A 19,555-nucleotide genomic window follows, 5' to 3' on the forward strand; every position below is an offset into this window, starting at 1 on the left:
TACATTTTTTTACATAAACAATAAATGCGTTTATTTTTAAGTAAACAATAATCAGTTACAATTGGATAAAAAAAATACAGAGAAACTTAATGTAAAAATAAAACTGCTGGCATTCACGATTCAGCACAAAAACGCAGTCTTTCAGCAGATCATCAAACACAAGCAGAGGAGAAGCAGCAGATCTTGGATGATCTTGAGTGGCCACTGGATACTGAGTGAGTTAAGATTACATCTTTTCTTACTGATTCCTCTATCATTGAGAGCTCCCTGAAAATGTAAAAATTATAGAACCACCTCGTCCTACTGCTCCAATTCCTCTTCCTCCTCTTCTTCTTGTTCTTTTTCTTCCTCCTCCTCCTCCTCCTCTTCTTTTTCCATTCCTGGCTCCTCCTCCTCCTCCTCTTTGATGCCCAGTTGTGGTTTGCTGTGTAGGGGGTTCTTGTTGAGTGTGGGTTTATGTGGCTGAACGTGCGTGTTTGATTGGTTTTGTGTGTTCAATTGAGGCCGTGATGGGGTCATTTCATTGCTCTCCTCACTGGTGTCCTGACTGGCTGATTGTGTTGAAGAATGAGGCTTTCGGAGGCACGGTGGGCGGGGCCCGGAACATGAGGAGGCGACTGATTGGTTGAAGTGTGAAGCCGCCATACACTCGGCAGTCGCGCGATCGCAGACGCACTGCAGCCGGTCACACACACTCACACCTGAACCTGCCACACATACACAATCATTAACATAAAACCGACCTCCGTGAAAAACTCTCTTAATTGTGAAGTATGAAGGTTTTTGCATGCTTTCACGTGTGTAATGTCGTACATCGAGGCTTTCCTTTTTGGCAGCTGATCTGAGCGTTGAGTTTTCTGTTTTTTCTGCAGCCCAGCACACTAAGCTTCTCCAAACAGCACTGCTGCAGAAAACAGCACCTGACACAGAGACACGTCAAGGACAGTCAGGGCACAACAGCTTCAGCACTGAATATAACCGCACAATTACAGTAACGTTCTTTACATACACTGCCAGTCAGTGTGTGTGTGTGAGATTCCAGCGTTTTTGCCGGTGTAGAAATGTGTGTTTTTGTGTGTTCTGACCGGTCCAGTTGGTCTACGGGGTTTCCTGTCCCCTGTTGTCCACAGTAGCAGCCATAGTGTTGATACTCATGAGGACATCGTCCAGTCAGACAGCGCAGCATTTCTCCCAGAGCAGACATGTCCCTCAACACCTGTCCAGATGCACTGTACTGGAGGAAAGATGTGCTGCACTCTACAAACACACACACACATATACTGTATATTAATGTGGCCACACTTTTTTTGATGCTGGAATATTGTTATTTCCCATACACAAACTGTACCATTGTGATGATACCATGCTACAGAGATGGTGTCAGTATCATGATACTTTAATACATCCTATGGTAGTGAATGATGACCATATTTATGTAGCGTGTTATTTACGTGTTACGTGCTATGTCCAAAATACATGGCATCTGTTTGTCTCATTGTTTCTGTGTATTTTTCACTTATCCACTTTATGTATGTTTACATGCACTTCAATAGTTTGATATCAGCTGCACTAAAGCTTTAATTTGTCTTTTTAAAATGTCATAATGCTTTAATCTGAAATTCTACCAGCGTTTGTATAGTAGCTTGACTTCGTGCAGCATGAATACAAGTTAACCAGACTACAGTTGGCTTCAGTGTTGTATAGATGGGTCGAAAGATAGAGTTGATGTGTATTTCAAGGCAAGACACTACAGGCAAAACCATAGTTTGAGATTGGTCGTATTCACGTTTACACAATCAAAGATACTTTGGTATAGCCCCCATGGAATTGCATACACTTGAATTTAACATAATGTTTACTTCAGTAGAGGTATGGCCACTACTACAGATAAGTCAACCAACATTACTTCTCTTATAATAGCTTTGGATTGGCCATGCCGTGGTTTCCCACATACATTAAATTAAAACAGAGGTAAGACACACCCAGATTTAGGTTGGTCAAGCAGCACTTTTGCTGCCCTAAACGGAAATTCACTTCTTGTCTTTGCACACCAAGTACACTTGAATTAGTGCCAAATATAAGTCGTCACTAATCTGATGCAAAACTTGCGGTAACATACAAATCTGTTTAATCTACTTGGGAAAACAATTTCAGAGTCAAGTCGGAATAAATGAAATGTAACAATTTATTATGTCAGGTAAATGTATCATGCCAATTTCATAATTAGTTCAAAGATAATAAATACATAACATCAAATGTTCTGGAATAAAGAGAGAAGATGCGAACCTGACATTATAAAATACATGATGTGAAGTGTTTTGCATACACTCAGCATCACAGGCTAATTTGAGTAACAAATCGCCCCGAGCCTCTTGTTGCAACTCAAACCAAGACAGAAACTTATTTCACATGGAAACATTTGCTAACAATGGGAATTTGCATTCAGAGTTTACACCTTTTGAGAGCAGGAGGCCATTTGCCTGGAAGACACACCCTCCTCTGTGTGCAAGTTATCTCTAAACTCTTAAAAACTTTATTACCTTTTGTTTTACTTATTTGGGAATGAGACCTTTGTACCAGTCGCACTGAGACATTTCAAATGATACCAAACATGTATAATTACATATTGTACACATTTAACATTGCATAGGTTTTTAGTGAGTTTTAGGTGAGAAGGAGAAGAGGGCGAGCAGGGGGAGATGATGAGATGGTAAAAGTGAGGTGTGAGCTGCACTGTGTGGTGCATCTCAGATGTTGCTGTTACATACAGTATGCAAGAGAGAGTTCAAATGTTAATTCTCAGGAGAGCCTTTTGCTATCTCACGGGGTAGCCCAGACTTACTGGCACCCGCCTTACAAATTCGAGTCACGAACCGCTCAGAGTATAACGTGACGGGTTTCCATCTCTTCCAATTTATGGTAGTTAAGCATAAGCTTGTTGTTTTGGTTCAGGAGGAACTGTAAAAGGCAACTTCTGTTTCAGTTGCAGTGCTCAGAGACTGACCTCTGTCTAACTCTGGTGCGTGGAGGTATGAAAATACATACGTTGACAAGCAGCTGGGACATTGTATTAAATCGTCCAATCATTGCATTCGGTCTGAATGCAATGATTGGACGAACATTTTATAGTCCTACACATTACACAGACGATATATATATACATATAAGTACATTTAGACCACTTAACTTAGTGACTATCAGGATGTGAAGAGACTTTCAACCAATGTTTCTATAGCAAATGACCTACCCTGCCTTTAATTCTTCAAATGTTCAATTACGCAATGTGTTTTATTATACATGTACTTGAACAGAGAGATGGACACTTTAGCTCGACTAACCAAAAACCTACTGTTGCTCGATTATAACTGCACATGCACACAGGCTTAATGTTTTGTTATCTGTCTATGTACGTTTTGGTCTGTCTTTCTCTTTAAATTTCTCACCTTCAGAGTCTTCTTGCTGCTGCAGGTCTGACAGGCCAGCGGCCTCCAGTAGAGACCAGTAAAAGGACGGCGCCGCCCGTCTCCGGACCCGGTGAGACTCTGGGAATCACACACAAACACACACACACTGATTTCTCTGGAGTACAGACGCATGTGCAGGAGGTGTTTGGAGAATAGCTTAACGTAATTTGCTCAAGCAGTGCATGTTCTTGGATGAACATTCTGGTACAACATTACCATACCGATTAACCAATTAGATTTCAGGAACAGGATTATCATCAACCAATAATTTTGATCTGATTTCATGAATATGTTATGAAGTTTGGGCCTGTTTGGTTGATATAAGGATGTTGATCCAGGAACACATCCTGCTTGGCTAAATCATATGGTTTGTATTGAAGTTGCAGATGTGGATTGTCACCGTTACCGATTTTCTCTGATTCTTGTGAGCTGTCAGATGGCTCTTTGTCTTCCTCTTCCTCTTCCTCCAGCTCCTCTTCCTCAATAGACTCTTGGTGAGCAGTAGTGGTCAATGATGGTAACTGATCCAGGGCTGGACGGGGAGGTTTCTGGGGATGAGGGATGGTTTCAACAGCAGCATGTCTTGATGTTGTGGTCCGTGTGCTGACAGGCTTGTGAACTGTAGATGTGGTCTTGTTGTTCCTAGTTGGTTTTGCAGCTGGGTAAACCGTTGGTCTTGGTGATGCATTGTGTATGGGAGGTTTAAGGAACTGTGCTGGGATTATCCACATGTATGGACTGACCTCGCTGACCCTGGATGGGATCGTGGTTGTTTGGGTATTGACTGATTCCTCTTCTTCATCACTTTGTAGATCTTCCTTGCTTTCTATATTGTGCCTTTCGTCCTCTTTAGATGGAGATGGCTTTGTGTTGGCTTGTGTTTGAATTGTCGGTTTGGTTGTGCTTAAGTCGCCATTTTGTGCGCTGATTTCCTGACTCTTGTTTGGTGGGTTTACTATTAAATCACTCTCTCTCTCTGTCTCTTTATCTTCCTCACTCTCTCTCTCCATCTCTTCAACTCGTATCTCTCTCTCTTCACTTCCTCTCATAGATGTAAGTTGCACAGAAGTGGTTGCAGCCACTGTGTTTTTATAAGTAGCAGTGGGCGAGGTTGTTTTGTGAAGTGAATTTTGATTGGTTGTTATTTTAGTGGGTGTGGTCAGAACTATAAAAGGGCTTTGATTGGTTTGTGTTGAATGTTTTTCTATTTCTTTGTCACTCTCTGTCATTTCCTGCTCCTCTTCTCTCTCCTCCATTGACTCATCACTCTTTTCCTCTGTTAGGATGTGTAAAGGTGGGCTGACATACGGTTTAGCGATGTCATTTGAGTAATTAGTTGTAGTACGTGTACCGGATGTATGTGTAACGGGTTTTACAGTGTGTGTAGTATGTGCAGGTGTGTGTGCGACAGGTCTGCTTGCAGCTAAATGAAAGGTGACTTTATCACTCTCATCCTCCTCAGATGAATGATGGTCAGATTGTGTGTGAGTGGGTGTGTATGTTGTTGGTGTTGTGTGGGGTGTATAGTGAAGACTGTGTGTGTTTGAATGCGTGTTTGTGTATGTATCTGGTACGTCTGTGACAGTCTGTGATTCTGTTATTGTGGTTAGCGCTATGCTAACAGTCAGCTCATCTGTCATAAAACCAAAATATTACAGTCAGAAAACATGCTGAATCTTTTAATGAGGTCTTTTGCATATGTGTTTTCAGTATGATAAGACATGCTTACTGTTTGTGCTCCACTCCATTGCATTGTGGGTTAGGATTTCCTCTTTGTCTCTGCCCTGATGTTCTGTCATCAGCACAGATGTAACTAAAATACAGAAAGTAGCAGCACAGGTCACAGGTTATGGTCTTAAAGGGTTAGTTCACCCAAAAATGTTTAATTCTGTCATTAATTACTTACCCTCATGTCATTCCAAACCCTTAAGACTTTCAACACATAAAAACACAAATGAAGATATTTCTAATCAAATCTGGGCAATTTCTTTGCTTCCGTTGACAGCTACGCAACTACCAATTTGACGTTTCTAAAAGTTCGTAGATTGTAAAACTAATCCATACAAATTGAGTGGTTTAGTCCAAATTTCAATGATCAATGTTTATATGAGAATAAAAGCCTAAATTCAATCTGTTCATCATATAAAGCGATCGAGTCTCTTCAGAAAATTTGGACTAAACTGCTCAATTCATATGGATTAGTATAGATGAGTAACCATACAGCGTGCGCATACACACACACACACACACACACACACACACACACACACACACACACACACACACACACACACACACACACACACTCACTCTCTCTCTCTCTCTCTCTCTCTCTCTCTCTCTCTCTCTCTCTCTCTCTCTCTCTCTCTCTCTCTCTCTCTCTCTCTCTCTCTCTCTCTCTCTCTCTCTCTCTCTCTCTCACACTTTCTCTATTTATGTTGAAAGGAATGGCTACTGTTCTCTGCTTTTTAACAAATCATTTGCAGACACATTTCTGTAATTATTCTATCTGAAGCTATAGTTGCTAGCTATAGACAGTCGTGCCGTGTACCAGCTGCTTTGACGCGATTATCAAGTTAACTGACTCGTAACGTGCAATATCTCACGACCTCCCGAGAATCCGAACTCGCACCATGTACGCCCGCCTTATTGACTTTCATTATATAGACAAAAACAGTTGACACACAGCCCAAACAGGCCTATCCATCCATCCAGGCCTATTTGTTCATTTATATTGTTTTGAATAATTATTGTGCCAAATTTGTTTTGTTGCAGATATTTGATGTTTACTTTTTGCCGTTGGTTCTTAATTTACATTTTTAGCCACTGTATATAGACTTTCTTTTTATCTTTCTTTCTTTCTTACTTTCTTTTATATTGCTTAACTAAGAACTAGAAGAAGCCAGCAAAAATGAATGCAATATAAATGCTTAGAGCCTCAGTTGAACTCAAACTGTGGGGTTTAAAGACTTGTCTTCATTTAGAATCATTTGATCACATTTGTTCAAGTGTTTTTGAACAGTAAGCAGCGAGTGTGCTGGAATTTCAAAGAAGTCCTTGATTTACAAGCTGAGATGAATTTATTTGTGAATGACTCAAAATGCACAAACCAACACAGTGCATCTTGGTGTTGGTGTTACTCAATTTAGCTTATCTCTTACCATTGGAGATCCCATCCTCATATTCTATTGGCTCCTCTTCCTTTTTCTGAACTGTACTTCCCCTCTCTGAGTTTCTGTCCAGCTTGCTCTCCTCTGCTTCATTCTCTTCTTCCTCTGGACCTAAAGATAAAGTTCAGCTTAGATCAGTGAATTCTTTAGGTGGCTGAGGCTTACTCGAGTCGCAATACGAGGGAGAAATCGTCCTCTGGGCCACAGAAAAAAAGACTAAATATAAGTTCATTGAAGCATGTCACCTGATTGATATATCCCAGGGTTCTTTGTGCTCTGGATATTGCTGCTCTGAGAGCTGTTGACCTGCACCAACTCATTGGTGAAGTTGCTCATAGTCTCATTCAGTGTGCCATTTACATCTGTAAAAGAGGGAGGGATTTGTAAATGATTTAAAAAAAATTTTTTACATGGAACAGAAAATGTTCTTATGCAAAAAAAAAAAAAAAAAAATCCAGTTAGATTTTTACCTTGTACACACGTTCTTATTTTTCATAATAATATTTCTAAAGTAAGTCTTTACTTATTCCAGTACTACAGTATATATATATATATATATATATATATATATATATACATTCTCATCAAGTCTGCATTTATTTGATAAAAAAAAATACAGTAGTATTGTGAAATAATATTACAATTTAAAAAAAATAGTGTTCTATTTTTCAATTTCAATATATTTTAAAATGTAATTTAATCCTGTGATGGCAAAGCTGAATTTTCAGCATCATTACTCCAGTCTTCAGTGTCACATGATCCTTCAGAAATCATTCTAATATGCTGATTTGCTGCTCAAGAAACATTTCTTATTATTATCAATGTTGAAAACAGTTGTGCTGCTTGATATCGTTGTATACAGGATTCTTTGATGAACAGAAAGGAAAAAAATAAATAAAACAGCATTTATTTGAATTAAAAATATTTTATAACATTATAAATGTATTTACTGTTACTTTTGATTAATTTAATTAATCCATGCTAAATAAGTATTCATTTCTTTTTTAAAATCCCAAAATTTTCAGTGGTAGTTTATATATTACAAAATGTTTAGATTCATTTATATAATTACTTTTATATTTATTTAAAAATTATTATATGTATTTATTTATATCAATATGTTTGTTTATATTAACAAATCCTGTATTTCTGTGCATTACCATAGAACATGATCTCCATGTCGATGTCTGATGGAGAAAGCTCCACCCTGTCTGAGACACAAACAACACTGTTAGTCGATCAGCAAGATATCTAAATCTCTCTCTCTCGCTCTCGCTCTCTCAGCACGTAGGCTGGTCTCTACATTGTGAAATCAAGTCACTTATAAAGTATATAAAACACATTTTAAAAGCAGTACAGGTATTGCAAATATAAAGGCAAAAATAATGTGGACTGGGAGTGATTTCACAAAAAACTGTTTTGATGTACTGTGCCTTACAGAAACTTGGTTTAAACCAAATTACTATATTAGTCTTAATTCAGGATTCAGGCCCCATCATAATATAGAAACTGCGCTTGTTAAAGTTACAAATGACTTACTTATAGCTTCTGACCAAGGCTGCATCTCAATACTAGTTTTACTGCTGCGCTTAGGCCGATTACAATGGTATTCACTGACAGGCATTAAGGTGGTTTGGATCGTCGTTACCATTTTCTTTATTTAAACTGGGTATTATCCAAGTTAACGTCAGTAAATTATGCAGTGCTGCAAGTGTCTGTTTTAGGCCCTCTGCTATTTTGCTACTCTGCTAAAAAAAAAAAATCGATTACATTTGGATAAGACTGGACCAAAAACCTGTACACAGAATCTCTTAGAATACAATTTGTATCTAGAATAATGTACTGTTACTTCATCCTCTACAAGACCTGGGTGTTACATTAGACAGCAACTTGTCTTTTGAACAAAAACAGCATTCTTCCACCTCAGAAACATGGCTAAGCTATGGAAAATGTTATCTATTTCCGATGCAAAAAAACCTGTTCATGCATTCATGACCTCAAGATTGGATTACTGTAATGCACTATTGGTGGTTGTCCTGCATCCTCATTAAACAAGCTAGTCCAAAATGTAGTTGCTAGAGTTCTTACCAGGTCAAGAAAATAACGATCCAATAACTCCAATTTTATCATCTCTACACTGGTTACTTATTAAGTTCCGTATCGATTACAAAATACTGCTACCGGCTCATAAAGGCCTAAATGGTTTAGCTCCTGTGTATTTAACCGATCTTCTATCGCCCCACATTCCATCACACTGTTTAAACTCACTAAAGTCTGGACTTTTGATTGTACCTATAGCAAGGGGCAGCATGTATATTGAAAATAGCAGAGGGCCTAAAACAGACCCTTGCAGCACTCCATAATTTACTGACGTTAACTTGGATAATACCTCCATTTAAATAAACAAAATGCCAACAGTCAGATAGGTACAAAAAGAGGTAGAGCGTTTTCGCATTTGGCTCCTAACTGTGGAATAGCCTTCCCTATAATGTTCAGGGATCAGACATATTCTCCCGGTCTGAATCTAGATTAAAGACACATCTCCTTAGCCAGTCATTCACATACTGCATCTCAAAACTAGAGTGTATGCCAGCACCAGTTTGGATCCAGCCTCTTACAAAGATTTCAGATGACTCAACACCTGTGAAGAGATGACACCAACCCCTGCAAGGACTTCAGATGACGCCAACTCTGAGTCAACATACATAACTGCCAAATTTTCTATTGTAATCATTATGATCACAACTTGAAATAATTGCTTTAACGAGCTCATTGTTTCTGCCTAATTGAATAAATGATGTTAGCTAACTGCATGACTTGTATTATCTTAGAATTGTACATTTCTGACATGTGGACATTACTTAGACAGTCACCTCTGATAACAGATTACTCTAAATTGTAACGTAGAAACATCCATTTTCTGTAAAGTTTATGTGAAATAATAAAAGCACTATACAAATAAATGTGAATTGAATTGAACAAATAAAGATAAAACAATGAGCTAATGTGGGTCTCAACAGCCTCACCTGTTCCATTGAGCACATCACTGGTGTAGGTGTCATTATCAGGTAGATCAGTCACAAAGGGAGGGACTGAATGAAACAAAAGAGATGAAACTTTATGCTATAATGTAATATATGTATATCAGCACTCATATGCCACTGATATGTCTGTTTGTTGTTAGGACTGTGAACATCTAGTGACATTTCAACTTTGAAAGGTAAAGGTGCTTGTGCTCTGATTTAATACTGTTACCTGTCTGTGATGTGATTGGTTGGTTATCTCCATCCTGTTTTGTGACTGCATGGTTGGAGCTGATGCAGTCTATAACTGTCCAATCACAATGGCAGAATCCTTCCTCACAGAAATCCAATGTATCTGCAGAAGTTGGACACAACTGAGGTCAGCTAACTCTTTTCTCCACATAACAGAGTAATCATACCATATAAATGCTAGTGATCAAAATTTTAGCTCCTTGATGGAAATACCTTCCTTTAAGGCTCTTTGAAAAGTAAAAATCTGCAATGAAAATGTTTTAAGACTAAGTGTGTACCACAGCTGGAGTTGTAGCTGCAGGTGTAGTTGTTGTACATTGGTGTCCTGCGACTGCAGTTTCTGTCCTTTAGCTCTTGAGAACATCTCCAGTGGTTAAGACAACAGCTACAAACACAATCACATTCATTTCAATTTTCTATGTATTTAGCATTATACATTTTAACAGCTTTACAGAAAATAGATTAATAGGGCAAAAGAATAATAAAAGGAAATGAAAAACATTCCGTTCCTTGCCCAGGTGCGAGTATATGTTGGCATTTATATTAATTTATGTTTAAATGTGTGCATTTATATTAATATATCATGCACATTAATATAAAGTGCATGTTTTTTTTTTACACACGTCAATGCTCTGCATGTTTTCATTTTTAATCTCTTTTCCCCAACTGCATAGAGAATCAGCTAACAGGCAGAAAGAGGGGTCAGAGCCTGCAATAAGTGAGTGTGGACTCCACTGTGAATTTTAAAATCTCTTTACCCCCTCCTGAGTCTAATTCTATCCGTTTCTCATTTATCTCTCTCCCGCTGCGTGTGCTCTCACCGGTCGAGTGTGTCGGCAGGCGGAATGTGTGTGTGTGCGGTGCCCCGTGTGTTTGCGTTGCTGCAGTAATGTCCGTGGTTCTGAATGTCCGCGGGACAGAGTCCAGTCTCACACCGCAGATTGACTGCAAACTCCAGCACTGACCGCAGGTCATCAAACACAGAGTACAGCCAGCTGAACCGCACACCCAGACAACCTGTGCGACACACATATATTTTAAAGATAAAGGATTGTGTATGTACAGACTATTATGTTATTATCATATTATTTATTTAAAATTGTAGCCTATACACCATTTTCTGTCTAATTTCTCCCGTGCATTTGTTTGTTTATGTTGAATGCACTCACCAATCAGAAGCTCATCAGAACTGAGGTCACTTGTTTCTGGGCAGAAAAATGCAGCGCCATGAACTGCACAGAGAAAGTACAAATGTTCCACATTTCTTTGTCGTAAATTAATGTTGTATTCCCATATGTTATCCCCATAGCATTCTAAACTGAATGGTTGCACTTTATTTTACAGTACGCGCACTTACGTGTACTTACCACTGATCTAGAATCATTATATAGATCAGTGGTACTTACCCAAGAAAGAGTAGTATAAAGTAACTACAGTAGCCTACATGGGCTAAAGTTAGGTTCAGGGTTAGTACCTAGTCGTTATTACCCAGTTATTGTAATAAACATAATAAGTACATCATATGTACATGGGAACAGGACTGTAAGTGAATAATCGTAATGCAGTGTTAAGCCTATATTATGTCAGCAGAAACGTAATGATTTCCCAAATAAGATAAGAAATCAAATCCAATAAAAATATTTCTTGGCCACACAATTTTTTTGTATTATTGTTTGTTTTGCTTTTGTTTATTATTGTCAGTTATTAAATATAATCCAGTACTTTGGAACTGGGGCCCTCTTCACTCTTTAGTGTAAAAAAAAATGTTTAACAGAATCCTTCTTTAACGATTTTAAAAGATATTGTAAATTTGAAAAATCAGCAAAATTATACATGCACTCAATTTCACTACAAATCAACGTAAATATTTTGTCAAGCTGCAAACCCAAAGAAAAACTCCAAATACAATTTTTTCAAAATATTTTACAATTGAGGTCTATTTTATGCAACAAAAGTTAATGAAATAATAAATAAATAAAACGCTTTTATAACATGCATTTGAGTTAATGGATAAGAAAAATGCAGGACATTAGAATCATGCACATTTTGAAAATGCAAAAATTGTAGACTTTGATACTAAATTGTTGCTACAGTTGCTACAGTTTACAGTTTCACTACAGTTTAGTGTTTTAAATCCCTGTAATTTATCCCTTTGTTGGCAAAGATGAATTGTCAGCAGCCATTAATCAAGTCTTCAGTGTCACATGATCCTTCAGAAATCATTATAATAGGCTAATTAAAAAAAAGTGCAGAAACTGAGAATAATTATCATCTAAATGTCAGTTTCAGGGTGATGAACTCACTCACCTGCACCCTCACTACTGACAGAAGATTGTTTGCATTTTCTCACCTTTCTGCAGGGTGAAGAGGAGAAGAAAATACAGCAGCCTCATCTTTATCCTGATACAAAAGAATCAGTTGTACCATCCAGTATTCATAGGTTCAGTGGCCAGTCAAAGCCAAACCAAGAGTTTAAGCACCGAGACACAGATATCCAAACTCTTCACTTCAGAATCACTTCTAATGCAGGTGTGTGTGGAAGAGATGAGAAAACAATCCCAAAAAATGAACAAAGCCCTATTTAGAAAACTCTAAAAGGTTAAAGGGCAAAAGGCAGGGTGGTCGTCATGGTAACAGGGCTGCAGGAAGTACACATTCTTCATGTTTGTTTCAGGTCACACATGAAGAGATGAAGTTGGATCTCTCACACACACCTATGCCTCTCTTTTATGCAGGGTTAAAGGTCCTGACCCCAACTGAAAACTGGGGTCCTCATACAACTAGCCATTGTGTTTGTGTGTGTGACAGGAACTCAGGTGAGGATCAAGCAGAAACTGGGGGTTGTAAATGATTCTTTGTATTCTCTGGGTTTCTAGTTTGAAATAAGCATTCTGCTAATGATGCTCTAAAAAAAGACTCTAAAAATACACAGCACACAAATATTATGTAATCTATTTGTAATGATACTGTATTCAACCAATTTTACATTTTTTCTCATCTTTTGTCCATTATTATTTTTTCTTTCAGATGCTTCCAGGTTTGATTTTTGTGTGTTTGTTGTAGTTAGACATCACAAATTAGACATGGGTAAATATGTTTGGTTTTATTCGTGTTCAGGAGACAAAGTACAATGTCGACACTATAGATTCGCACACTACTATTCAGATTCAGTGATGCTTTAATGTAGTTCATTGTTTAACAGAACACCGTTTCTCTCTCTTACACACACACACACACACACACACACACACATACACTCTCTTGATTTCAGATGGTTCAGATGTCTGTCACCCGCAAATGATTCTCAGTTCTTGTCTTATATCTTCACACACATTCTTGCCAGACATTTCTGCTTCAGATCTGAGAGAGAAAGAGATTGTGATTGTATTAGTAAAGAAATTACTTCAACATGAACTCAAAATTGACCTGGTTGTACAGTGCAAGATTCATCACAGCATGATATTCCAGTAGAAAATATGTTTGTTTTTGTAATCTTTCATCAAGTAGAAAGACAGCTTTCTTGATGTCACCAAGGAATGGCTTCTTTTAATAATCCTTTAATAATCCCTATACTTTTTTTTTTTTCTCATTGAATAACTTTACATTATGGAAGTAAAATAGCGGGTTGAATGCTGCTTAATGCAGACTTTAAAAAATAACTTTTAACAACCTGCAAAATTACAAATACAATAAAAATGTACTTTTGTATTATTATTATTTTTAACTAAATTTGTAATCAAAATGTGATAACTTGATCTTGCTTTAAAACAACGGACTTCTCTCTGATGATATATGCCGGACTTCTACAATAATTTTGTGCGTCTGCTTCCATCAAATCAACAACCGGTGGATTGAACCAAGAACCCTTCTAACATTTTCTTCTTTTCCGATAACTGATTTCACTTGGATGTATGTCATAATATACAAGAAATGATCTGTCACTACTTCCGTTACATTGTGACTTTAAACAAAATCAAATCAAATGAGACCCTGCTGGATATACTGAAATTTAATGGTAACAATTTAATAGTAATTTAATTTAATTGTAACATCTACAGGACTCCTTTTGGAATTTCTACCATGATTAAGAACCAATCATAGTCTATTTTTGTTGAATAAGGTACTGTACACTCAATGCCACTTTATTATGTACACCTTGCTTTTGCCCTCAGATCTTAAGTCTTTGTAGCATAGCTGGAAACATTCCTCAGAGATTTTGGTCCATATTGGCATGATAGCTTCACACAGTTGCTGCAGATTTGTCAGCTGCACATCCATGATGAGAATCTCCCGTTCAACCACATCCCAAAAGCTGCTCTATTGAATTGAGATCTGGTGACTGTGGAGGCCATTTGAGTATAGTGAACTCATTGTCATCTTCAAGAAGCTAGTTTGAGATGATTTGACATTTCGCGTTTCCAGCTGGAAGTAGCCATCAGAAGATGGGCACACTGTCTTAAAGGAATGGACATGGTCAGCAACAATACTCAGGTAGGCTGTGGCGTTTAAACAATGCTCTACACTAAGGGGGTAGTTAGGGGTAGTATGCTTGGTACTAAGGGGACCACAGTGTGCCAAGAAAATATCACCCACACCATTACACTACCAGCACCAGCCTGAACCATTGGTACAAGGCAGGATGGATCCAGGCTTTCATGCTGTTTACACCAAATTCTGACCCTAACATCTGAATGTTGCAGCAGAAATTGAGACTCATCAGACCAGGCAAAGCATTTCCAATTTTCTATTGACATGTTGTTCGTTCAGAGATGCTTTTTTGCAGACCTCGATTGTAACGAGTTACTGTTGCCTTTGTAGCATTCTCCTCTGACCTCTGACAAGACAATTTTCAACCACAGAACTGCTACTTTCTCTTTTTCTGGCCAATCTTTGTAAACCCTAGAGAACCCTATGAAGCAGTGTGAGAAAATCCCAGTAGATCAGCAGTTTCTGAAATACTCCGACCAGCCCGTCTGGCACCAACAGCCATACCACATTCAAAGTCACTTAAATCACCTTCCCAATTCTGATGCTCAGTTTCGTCTTCAGCAGATCGTCTTGACCATGGCTGCATCCAAAAACTGAAAAATGCTGTCAATTTGTGTGTAAATGTATGTTTTTGACCAACGTTACCCACTTCTGATGTCATTTCTAGCGAGAAATTAAATATTCACTTAGTTATCACCAAATCTCGCTCTGTTTTGCTGTAGATCATTAAATCGTTACGCTGCCTCATAAGTCTGTCCGAAATCAGTTTCATGAGGTGCCTTTGTGTGCAAACGCTGCCTGCAAAGTCATTGCCTGATAGGGAAGTCAGTTGCCTAAGTTTTCAGATGCAGCCCATGTCTACATGTCTAAATGCATTGATTAGATATTTGCATTAAAGAGCAGTTGAACAGCTGTACCTAATAAAGTGGCCGGTGAGTGTAGTTTCCAATAGGATTATTGAGATTCTCAGTGGAATAGAATGTCCTGTATGACTTTAAAATTAACATAATTTACTATATAAAGAAACACTTCCTGTGTAAGTCCCTGTAACTGTCCAGTAGAAAAACGTTATTTCAATACAATACAATATATGATACTCAATATCTAATATGGAATAAAATCCAGTTCATCCAGTAGGACACTTTATTCTTATTTGATCCAATTAGGATCTTTCAGGATTGATTCCAAACTCTGTATATATTCCTGTAGGATTTGCCCTTAGGTGACTGGTGTAGTATCTGTGCATTTCTGCTTTATCAGCTCATGTCTGACATCAGAAAATTATATTTGAGAATGGTTGTATTGTAGGTAAACAAGGAGCTGCATGTGTCCTCAAATGCCATGAGATTCTTCAGTGACTAAGCAGTTTCATCGCTGGAGACACACTACAATCAAGTCTGCCTGCAGCCTATTTCATCTTATTCTGTCTTTGTCCTGCAAAATACTCTTCACCATCAAGACTGACCTTAGACATCATTAGTCCTGTAGGAAGAGTGTGTTTTATTGGATCACACATACACACATGCACACACACACACTTTAATGAGGTCAGATCTACATGCAGGTATCATCTATAGATTCTTTAATGAGGTCGCCAGTGACCTGTGTGTGTGTGTGTGTGTGTGTGTGTGTGTGTGTGTGTGTGTGTGTGTGTGTGTGTGTGTGTGTGTGTGTGTGTGTGTGTGTGTGTGTGTGTGTGTGTGTGTGGAGGGTCATTAGTCACTCATCAAGGAAAACAGACAGTGTCTCACACACTGATTTAACCACAGAAAGCCATAGCTTTAAATAATTCAATTCATTGAAACACACAAATAAAGATATGATAATGGTGACGACCCTTTTACGGGATATAAAAACTTCAACTGCACTAAGAACAAGAATAAAACTTGGTTAAACTAATTGTAGAAGAAGGAATAATGCAGGGTTTTCAATAATCTCGAATTTCTTTCTGTTGCTGCTGATTTTAATGGACTTTCAGTAAAGGTTTTTTTTTATGATAATATAAAATATTTATATATTTTTTATTAAATGATAGCGTGTTGTGATTTGATCTCTGTTAGGGTTAGATTTGCTGACGTTGTGTAACTCACTTTTGGAAAAAGTGACTCTCCTCATCCGACTGCAAACCTCTGCTGTATGTCTCTCGTACCAGCGATGGCTGTCCACACAGTATCTGTAGAGCACAAAAATATTGACCATCTTGTTTATACAATTAATAATATTGAGGATATATGCTAAATTACTGTCTTACTCCTTGATACTATTGATTTTATAACCAAAACTGTGACATAGGTTCCAAAAGTCTGAGATCACTAATGCTGTCAGTACTTTCACTTCTGTTTTGCAGTTTTCTAAAATGTAATATAAACATTTGAGAAGATTAACTGAAAAATTAACAGAAATTTCAGAATGTCTTAATATCTGGTTTATCCCTTTTGTCTTAATGACAGCAGCGCTCAGGCTTCATGAAAGCAAGGAAATGTGACCTTTTGTACAATGGAGGTCACATGGTCAGTGTCACAAATTTGCATATTTAATTGACTTAGAAATAGCGTAGAATCTTAAAAATCTACAATTTACTTTAAAAAAATCCTTGTTTATTTACGCACTTTGATTCCCAGACTGTCAATATGACTTCAGATTTTTGGACCCCATTGAATATGTATATATGTAACTTGCAAGTGTTCTGTAACATGCATCTCTGTTTTTTATGTCCGTTTTAGGACTAGTTGTGAATAGTTGAGTTGTTGTACCTCTGTAACTCTACTGCTCTGTGACTGAATCCTCTGCACACACACTGAGAGTAAAACTTGCACAGCTCAAACACACATGGCTGCAGCTTCACTGAGCTGATAGTCGCCCTGCCCCAGATCGGCTCCTCTTCAAGGGTCTCTTTCAGGTCCTCTTTCTCACTTCCTTGATGAAGTAGCTCCATTCTCCATGGGCATCCTGTCAAAGAAAAAAAAATTCATGACAAAAAGAATAATGGACAAGAATAATGTGTCTGCTATCCAAACATTTTTAGCATTGAGACGCAGCAACTTTAGCTCAACCAATGGCATGAGATTAGGGGCGGTCTGTTTTATCGACAAATGGAAGGGGTAAGTACTCTCATTGACTTTGTTGTCTTTCATCTTGTTTTTGTCTGTGTGTGTGATACATGTATCCCCTGTGCTCTTTGTTCAATTAAAAAAATAATAAAAACCTTTGTTGTCTTTCATCCAATTCATGTAGTGAAGGCCTGTTCACACCAAGGACGATAGGCTGCGTCTGGAAACTGAAAAATGCTGCCTTCGGAGGATGCATTACAAGGTAGGAAGGCATCAAGACACATCCGATCCTTAAACAGTTAAGTTGCTGCCACAAGTCTATCCAAAATCAGTTTCGTGAGGTACATTCGTACGCAAACGCTGCCTACAAAGTCATTGTCTGATTTTCGGAAGGTTTCGGATGCAGCCCAGAACGATAACTACAAAGTTTTAATAATCATTCTAATTCTGTGAGAAAAGCAAGTCCACACAACAGCTATAACGATAAAGAGTAACGACTCAGAGGAACGATATCTTATAATTACTTTCAGAACGATTTTTTTCCAGCTGATGAACGATAAAAACATTGACAGCCAATCAGAATCCACCCGACTTTAAAGAGCTCGATGACAAAATTGCAGCGCGTGCTTATGATAAACAGAACATCGTCCCTTGGTGTGTAAGCAAATTTATAGTAAGAGTTATATTTATCGTTCTTAGTGTGAGCCATAAGCCTTAACAAAAATTCACAAAGCCTTCGATCATGATCACTCATAGGGAGAAAAAAATGTACATACATCTCACACTGGTCAGATGAATTAAATGAATTAGGGAATGTTTATACCTCTGTGGTGAACAAAGTAAACAAATTATGTATTTAAGTTAAATTAAAGATATGAAGAAATATTAGTCAAGTAAATATAATACTCATCCAGCCAGGTATACTTTAGGTTTTGCTGAGTAAAGGCCCATTCACACCAAGAATGATAACTAAAGATAACTATATTAGCAGCAGACGATATTGTTCTGTTTATTCTAATAAGCGTGTGCTTGTCTGTCACTTTAAGTGCTCGAGGTCCTTACAGCAGGATGGATTCTGATTGGCTGTCAATGTTTTTTATCGTTCCTCAGCTGGATACCCAATGATATTCCAACGATATCGTTTCTCGATGCTGTTATCGTTATAGCTATGGTGTGGACTCTGATATTCTTTAATATTAAGAACGATTTTAGAACTATGGTTATCTTTATAGTTATCGTCCTTGGTGTGAACGGGTCTTTAGACGCGTTCCAGGGTCAACATATTTGATCCTGGAACAACATTCCAGTCCGAAAACGTAATGCTAACCATATCCCTACCCCTAAACCTAACCCTACACATAACTTATCCCTAAAATCAGAGGGAAATGATAGGTGAATAACACTGATATAGATGCACCTAATCCTGGTTGTAAACCAACTTGACATAAACTGTAAACTTGCCCCTCAAATATAATTGGTTGATTGGAATGTTGATCCAGTTGCACTTGGTGAGATCAGACTGCTAAGATGCCACAGTACTCTCTACAAAGCTGCACAATACATTAGCTTCTGGTGCCATCTAGTGGTCATATCTATTTTAATTTGCTGGAATAAATGTCCACTCAAGGGTCAATGAGGGCTCCTTCTCTCTCTCTATGTCTCCCACTCTAAATGAGGACACCTGTTGACATGGACAACAGGTAAGCAGTTCAGCTGTCTATGATTCATCTCTCTCTCTATCTCTCTCTCTCTCTCTCTCTCTCTCTCTCTCTCTCTCTCTCATATGCTGTGGCCGCTGTGTGTTGACTGGATGAGACAGACTTAAGTGTGCATATTGATTTTTAATGTGCTTTTAACCTTTCCTGACCCAGCCAAATCAAAACAATCTCCAGGGAAAATAATGGACCGTTGCTATGGATACTATCAATGTCTCCGGTCTGACTCCATTCAAATCAAATCATTGTCATGGCAACAATAAAATTAACCCTGCCAGCCTGTGCGAAGGCTCCACTGTGTCGCCGTTGCCGGTTTAACAGAATAAAAGGTCAAACATGTCAGATTCCATTGTGTGTGTATGTAGTGTGTGTGTGTGTGTGTGTGTGTGTGTG

General features: G+C 38.1%; 2 protein-coding genes across 4 annotated transcripts in view; both read right to left on the minus strand.

Annotated features, from left to right (window-relative positions):
- Nucleotides 1-221: 221 nt before the first annotated feature.
- oc90 (otoconin 90) lies at nucleotides 222-12,302 on the minus strand (the record flags this gene model as incomplete). The annotated part of the gene is made up of 15 exons (XM_079876771.1): nucleotides 222-707; nucleotides 814-920; nucleotides 1,086-1,257; nucleotides 3,444-3,542; nucleotides 3,871-5,097; nucleotides 5,194-5,277; nucleotides 6,626-6,745; nucleotides 6,880-6,996; nucleotides 7,795-7,845; nucleotides 9,661-9,726; nucleotides 9,890-10,012; nucleotides 10,188-10,294; nucleotides 10,731-10,926; nucleotides 11,079-11,141; nucleotides 12,260-12,302. The coding sequence occupies 15 exons, from the start codon at nucleotides 12,300-12,302 to the stop codon at nucleotides 301-303; spliced, it is 2,982 nt and encodes a 993-aa protein (XP_079732897.1). The 3' UTR covers nucleotides 222-300.
- A 690-nt stretch (nucleotides 12,303-12,992) lies between these two features.
- hhla1 (HHLA1 neighbor of OC90) overlaps nucleotides 12,993-19,555 on the minus strand; it is a 24,590-nt gene continuing 18,027 nt past the window's right edge. For all 3 annotated transcript variants that reach the window (XM_079875399.1, XM_079875400.1, XM_079875398.1), the window contains exons 13-15: nucleotides 17,151-17,346; nucleotides 16,488-16,570; nucleotides 12,993-13,269 (exon numbers count right to left, since the gene is read on the minus strand). In XM_079875399.1, the coding sequence (XP_079731525.1) occupies nucleotides 13,226-13,269; nucleotides 16,488-16,570; nucleotides 17,151-17,346 (323 nt within the window). In that variant the 3' untranslated portion in view covers nucleotides 12,993-13,225. The remainder of the gene's footprint in view (nucleotides 13,270-16,487; nucleotides 16,571-17,150; nucleotides 17,347-19,555) is intronic.

Source organism: Squalius cephalus, assembly GCF_949319135.1.
Source record: "Squalius cephalus genome assembly, chromosome: 7".
Classification (NCBI taxonomy): Eukaryota; Metazoa; Chordata; class Actinopteri; order Cypriniformes; family Leuciscidae; genus Squalius; species Squalius cephalus.